The sequence below is a fragment of the Pleurodeles waltl genome, chromosome 10, assembly GCF_031143425.1.
Source record: "Pleurodeles waltl isolate 20211129_DDA chromosome 10, aPleWal1.hap1.20221129, whole genome shotgun sequence".
NCBI classification, from domain to species: domain Eukaryota; kingdom Metazoa; phylum Chordata; class Amphibia; order Caudata; family Salamandridae; genus Pleurodeles; species Pleurodeles waltl.
This window is the reverse complement of record NC_090449.1, coordinates 96269804-96276794: the sequence shown is the minus strand read 5'-3', so window position 1 is coordinate 96276794 and position 6991 is coordinate 96269804. Positions and strand designations below refer to the sequence as shown.

Here is a 6991-nt window from a genome sequence, read left to right as displayed (position 1 = left end):
CCTTTACAAATGCTCAGCCCTTCGGTTCTACGGATATATATAACTCACTGTTTGGAAACCAATTATGCCAGAGCTGGCTAGGGGCTTAATTGTGCTTCATTGGGGGAGAAGGGTGGGACAGAAGAGCAAATGCCAACAAAATGAAGATACTCTGAAGTCCTCCACTGGAAGCGAGTACCAAAAAAGCCTTCCGATTACATAGACGTAAAACTTGTTCAAATGAAAAGAATCCCTTAAAATGAACAAGACAGAAGAAAACAGGATTACCAGTGGAAGAAAGCAGTGCTGAGGAGGAGGAGGCCAGCATTTTCCTGGACACATACTTACTTTGAAATAATCTCCTACAGATGTTTGGGGTGATCGCTGGTTTTGTCACCAAGAGTTTCATAATTTAGGATGTGAAGAACCAAGGTTCCAGAAGAGCTTCATTATTGATGTTCTTGCTGTAGCCGGTACTTTTATCTAGAAGGGACAATGGTTCCATCCCTCTGGAGCGCTGTAATGACGCGCAGCAACACCGAGAGACTCTTTTGCTGTGTACTGGTGCTTTAAATGAGTGACACCTCTAAAGGAAGGTCCTATTCTCATCTTTCTTTGAGCTAACCTCACAACGAAGCTAAAAGAAAACTACCTCGATTGGTCGCTTCATTTTGTGGCGCCGAAAATAAAGTTATTCTAAAGAAACGTTGCTGACACATTTTTCCATATCTTTATTGCACTTTGTTACCACGTTGCAAACAATTTCACAAAAACGCTGCAAAAGTAAGCCTAGAGCTGCGGAAACAGCCTTTTTCCCCCAAGATATGTAAATATTTACACAAAAACTATCAAAAGCAAATTTGGAAAAAAGCAGCAGCTGTGCTACGACTGTCTAGAAAGTTACAGGGCCGCCGCTCTATCATGGATAAATAGTACAACTTTTCATTTTACATCACTTTGTGAAACCAACATTCAAGTATTTCTCTCATTGCACAATTATCAAAATTCAATTTTGATTAAATATTGCCCCTTCAAACTTTTATTATTTTTGTCATGTCTTAACCCTTTCAATACTGACTTTCTGACAAAGCATTCGCTTTAAAACTGTGGACAGTGAATGAAATCAGAGAGAGGGTTAACACAATAACGAGTAGACTATCATCAACAATAACTTGTGAGCCACAAAACTATGCTGTCCTTTTCCGACATTTTGGTAGGCAGGTCTGTGATCATTTTTTTACATATATATACCATATATAAATACAAAATATTTAAATAAAGGCCTCCTTGCTATACAAAAAGGACAGGGTATGCTTGCCACCCAACTAAGATTGAATTTCAGTGATTTCAACTTTTGAAAACTTCCTTATAGTCTAGTGAGAAAGATGGTGCATCATACTAGATGTAAAGTCTTTAATAATCTAATCCTTCGTGTAGCCTAAACATTACCTACTTTGGGAACAGTTATATCTTAATTCTGAATTCATTGAATTCACATAGTAGCAGACATAGTCCTTTGCAAGACTGCATTGTCTTCAAAGCACACATCAATGTGGTTCTTCTGTGCTACTACCTCTGAGCCGTAACCGTGTTAACATGAGGGTCCAAGTCATTTTCGACCACATTGTCAAAGCTATCTTTTTCCACACAGTCATTGATAGCTTTGAGGATTATCCGTAGTCGCCTGTCCATGGCCTCTAGATGCGGTTGGTACAGGATGGGTGCCACTTTATCCGTCAGCAGCGATTCTGCCATTAGGTCACTTAGTTTGTATTCTTCCTTAGCTAGCAACTGTAATCGCAAATAAGTCGACTTCCTTATTCTGGAAAGGGGAAGAAAGATACAGAGATCAAGCATCTTCCAGAAAGAGGAAGAAGAAACTCTAACAACAGTTCAGAAGTAAACGTCTTCATTCTTTCTAAGAAACTTCCGCAGACCACAGCATATAGCGAACTGTTTTCCAAGAATGGATTGTTGGAATATTACTAAAGATTTTCAGTGCAATTTCAACATACTGGTTCAATCTCTAAACACCTCCATCAGTATATTGCGTCATTTTTCTGATTTTAATTTAACCACAATAGACAGAAATTGACTTGAAAGCCATAGAAATTACAGACAGTTTTGAAGAGGACCTCAGAAAATATTCAATATTTCAATTTCAATACAAAAACAAAACAAAACTTGTTCTCCTAATATTTTCAATTGTTATGTACTTTCCCATCAAAGCTAAGCAATGTCCATGCCTTCTCTACCACATGAGCTGCCACTAGACAACGCAAGAAGACAGCACTTAACGTCCAGGGAAATCAAATCCACAGGCTTGCACCCCCTCCACACACACTCTTGCGTGGTGTAAAGTTTTCAGGCTACAAATGTGGACAGGATCCATTCCATTGAGCTGGTAGTTTGCCCATAACATCATCAACTTGTTTGAGAAACTGGGCAGAATACAAGCAGCTCTAACAGACCAAACTTCACCTACTAATTCCCAAGACTCTGTAGAGCCTTGGTACCCAAGCCTTAATGGTTTGTCTGTTTACCACTAGCAGATAAAATATGAAACTCAGTAACATGCACATTCATTTTACTAAGTGCTAGGCAGAGTCTACACAACAGGCCAATTGTCAATCAAGGACTGCTCACCCCCAGATCTGTAGGGTATTATAAGGTCAGGAGGCTGATAGTTATAGGATCCCAGATCTAATTCAGATTTTAGGTACTTTCTTTCAAGAAAGGTGAGGGGTCCTGCACATAAGTGAGATGAAAAAGGCCGTCTTGAATGTTCCCATAGGATATGCATGCAACCTAAGGATTGAGTGTGGAGTCAGTATGTGTATAGCTTCCCTGGCAATAACAGATAACAGTGGTAATCCTGTATAGTTGAGGATCATGCATTCTTCCAGGGAGAGTTAGGCAGTATGTCCATGGGGATCGGAGTTCGGATAGCTCTCAATAAACAGTTTAATACTCTAAAGTTACATTTAAGTAATCACTAGCACAGGTGGGAAAAGAGACATCACAGTCCTGTACTAATTTCATCTGCATTACTACAGTCCTATGCATGCCATATTTTGCCACATTTGCAACATTTACATTTTGACCTAACAAGTAAGTTTTTTTTCCGAAGGTTGGTAAGACAGCAACAGTTGTCTGCCAGCACATGATGACTTTACCGTGCTACTATTTCATCTGATTTGCACATTTGTTTTAATAACTCTCAAAGTCAACTTTTTTTTCGAATGTTGTTTGCCAGTGCACACATCTCACAATCACACCTAACCTTTTAGGGTCAGGTTTGGGTTGCTTGTTGATTTTTTCTTAGGCTAGCACACAAAATATTATGCTGGACCTTTGTTGCTAACTTCAGATACATTGGTTACTGATAAGCAATTAAAACACATAGTGGTGTCCACCAGAACAGTGAAAAAAGAGGTTTGCTTGGTGGACAGAAGGCAGTGTCACCGCAGTGTATTTTACTAATATACACATCTTAAACTTTCTGAAGAAATGTTACGATGAACAGGATGTGATGCACTGGGTGGAGGTTGTAGTCTGAAATTGTTATCTTGCGTGAGTATGTTGATTCATTATTTGCTTTCCAGCACAAAACAATATTTGCACTGGAAAGTTAACTAAAAGTGATTCAAATTAACGATGTGTGCTACTTTGCATCAAAGGAGTGTCCCATGGGTGGTTCCTGTGCAACCTCCTATGGTTTTGATGTGAAGCATAATATTTGTTCTGGAAGGATACCCTTCCAACACAAAACATACACCAGGCATCAAGCACACACCAATGCAGTCAAATTATCTGCCCGTGCTTGGTATGAGAGCCCTAGCAGACCTTAGTATATATGACACATCCTGCTCTCCCCCTCTCTTGCGCGGCAGTGCAGCAACTCTGGTTGCTGAGCTGCGTTGTGTGACGTAGTAGTAAATGTACCTCTGTATGCCTCTGTGGCGCACCAGACAATAAAGCACCAAACTGAGAGGTGGAAGGTTAGAAACATATCAGGATTTGGCAGCCTGTAGTGATTTGGGGGGACTGGTTTCAACCTTTTTTTCTGAGTAATACTTCTGGACTGAGTGAGTTTTTAGGGTCAATCCTCTCAGTTTGATCCGGTAATAGTGAAAAAGAGAGCTGATGTAACCTGGTACTGATACAAATCCTACGAAGATCACTGTGGTTAAATTATGTAGAGACACACACCAGAGCTAGAGCAGATGGTACCTATTGTCTAAATGGTAATCACTTAAGAAGGCTACTACCTGAGAAATGAAAGACTGAAGCGTTGCCTGAGCAAACCTGTAAGACTGAGGGCGAAGTCACAGATGGAGAATGTAGGTGAAGAATGGAACAAATGTGTCACTGCCTCCATTAACAAACGTAGATAGCTATCTTCCTGCTTGTGGACACTCAATCACAATGACAAAAATGACTGACGTTTTGAAGAGCTGAATTATAACGTCACCTTAGTCTAACAATATAGCTTTATTTTCTGAGATTCGTTTTCATATGAAAGATAGGGCAGACGTAATTTACTAAACGCTGCCAAATGTGAAAGCCCTTACCATGAACGGTGATCTTTACATCGTACTCACCGAGGAACAACAAATGTAAAAGTTTAAACACTTGTATACATGCATGAGTATAGGGAGCGTGAGCTTCGTCTGAGATATTGTGATAGGGATTCGGAGAAATTGATACATATCTATCTATCTATCTATCTATCTATCTATCTATCTATCTATCTATATACATATATATATGTATATATATATATAGATAGATAGATAGATAGATAGATAGATAGATAGATAGATAGATATAGCTAAATAGATATAAATATATATATGTGGGATGTCTTGTACAATTGAAGTGGCTGCACCATTACTGCATGATTTGTATCCTGGTTCCTCTTCCTTCCTCAGTTTTCTCCAGTGCATCCCATGACACAGTGACCCTGCTCTTCTAAAGCTATGTTTACTGCTTTATGAGAAGCTCAAAGGTCAGAAACCTCCACTGTGGCTAAGGGAGAAAGTGATTACCTCTGCCCCATGCTTGCCAAAGAGACTTCTCCAGGTGTACAAAACATGCAGCAAGATGGAGCAGGTCCCACCACTACCATACCCGGAATTATTTTATCCCATACTATACATAGAATCCAAAAGAATGTCCTAAGGTTGGAGTAATGTAAGCAGCAATCGTGGTGTATTTTTACACTTGTAATGTCAACAATTGGATGGAATCCTCAATTTTACTGGAGATTGTATTAAAGTTAAATTTATTGAAAGGATGCTATGTTGAAAGTCAGCATCCCCTGAAAACAACATTAGATCTCTGAGGGTGATTCCACAAGTTACAGAAATGAGTTGTGCTAACAGATTGCAGGCGGATAGGTGAGAAAATAAAGGCACTGTGTTCCTTAGATGAGAGAGTAACAGAAGATTGTCTATAGGATAAAGAATGAAGGCACAGGAGTTTAAGCTTATTGCATGCTGTCTGCAATGTGATAGACAAATGATGCTTCCTCGTGGATTATTGTATGCAATATGAGCAATAAATTATCAAACCCATTACACCATCAAGTATTTAAAATGAATGATGATTGCTGCACCTCATCTATCTGCAGCTTGTCTTTGGCCACTCATTTCTGCTTCAGCTTTAATGCAACCTGTTGACAAACATCCGATCAAGTTAATTTGCTATTCATCCAGCAGTTTATTACATCATGAGGATGCCACTGTCCTGAAGAAGACCATTTCCAGTGTCTACCTACATGACCAAAGCCCTTTACGCACATCTAAAATGGCACATTTATGGTTCTGTCTACAAAGTACCGAACTACGGGCCAGATGTAGGAAACGATTTGCGACTCGCAAACGGCAAAAATGGCCGTTTTCGAGTCGCAAATGTGAGTTTCCTATGCAGAAATGCATTTTGCGAGTCGGGACCGACTCGCAAAATGCATTTCCGACTCGCAAATAGGAAGGGGTGTTCCCTTCCTATTTGCGACTCGCAGTGGGATGCAATTCCATTTGCGACCGCGTACGCGGTCGCAAATGGAGTCGCAGTTACCATCCACTTGAAGTGGATGGTAACCCACTCGCAAACGGGAAGGGGTCCCCATGGGACCCCTTCCCCTTTGTGACTGGACCCCATATTATTTTTTCAGGGCAGGTAGTGGTCCAAGGGACCACTCCCTGCCCTGAAAAAATACCGAAACTAAAGGTTTCGGGTTTTTTTTTTAAGTGCAGCTCGTTTTCCTTTAAGGAAAACGGGCTACACTTAAAAAAAAAAAAACTGCTTTATTTAAAGCAGTCACGAACACGGAGGTCTGCTGACTACAGCAGGCCTCCATGTTTGCGAGTGCCTTGACTCGCTATGGGGCCGCAATTTGCGCCCCACCTCATGAATATTCATGAGGTGGGTCATTGCGACCCCATAGCGAGTCGCAGTCGGTGTCTGAGACACCGTACTGCATACCAATTTGCGAGTTGCAAATTGCAAGTCGCATGGACTCGCACTTTGCAACTCGCAAATATTTTATTTGCTACATCTGGCCCTACGTATCAGCGCAGAAAAGAATTGCGACACTGACTGCCATTTATTTACCTTTGGATAACTATACTTTAAATCTGCTTCAATTAGGTGATGTGATTTTTTGTGACAACTCCGTCAGCTTATACTTTTCTATGTAATGAATAATAGGAGCATAATAACTGCTATAGATACTTGCATTTTTTTGGCAAGCTTAAAGTGCTTGCTAACCCTTATTTTAGTAAAACTATTATGTGGCAACGAGGGTTCTACTGTAAGTATACCATGGATTTTCACTTTGATCCCCTGTGCCAATTATTTTTAGTCTATGTGACAAAAATGGCAATTTTCTCTTTATCCGTAGACATAGATAATTAGGGTGCATATCGCCTTTTGTTATTCTTTGGAGACAGTGGTAGTGAAACATTTACACCCTGATTGCACGCAAATACTACATCCAATTGAATTT

At 40.2% G+C, this 6991-nt stretch overlaps 1 protein-coding gene across 1 annotated transcript in view; it reads right to left on the bottom strand.

Annotated features, from left to right (window-relative positions):
• Positions 1–686: 686 nt before the first annotated feature.
• Positions 687–6991, bottom strand: part of FAM20C (FAM20C golgi associated secretory pathway kinase) — a 288452-nt gene continuing 282147 nt past the window's right edge. The window contains exon 10 of the mRNA XM_069209831.1: positions 687–1801. Coding sequence (XP_069065932.1) covers positions 1549–1801 — 253 coding nt within the window. The 3' untranslated portion in view covers positions 687–1548. The remainder of the gene's footprint in view (positions 1802–6991) is intronic.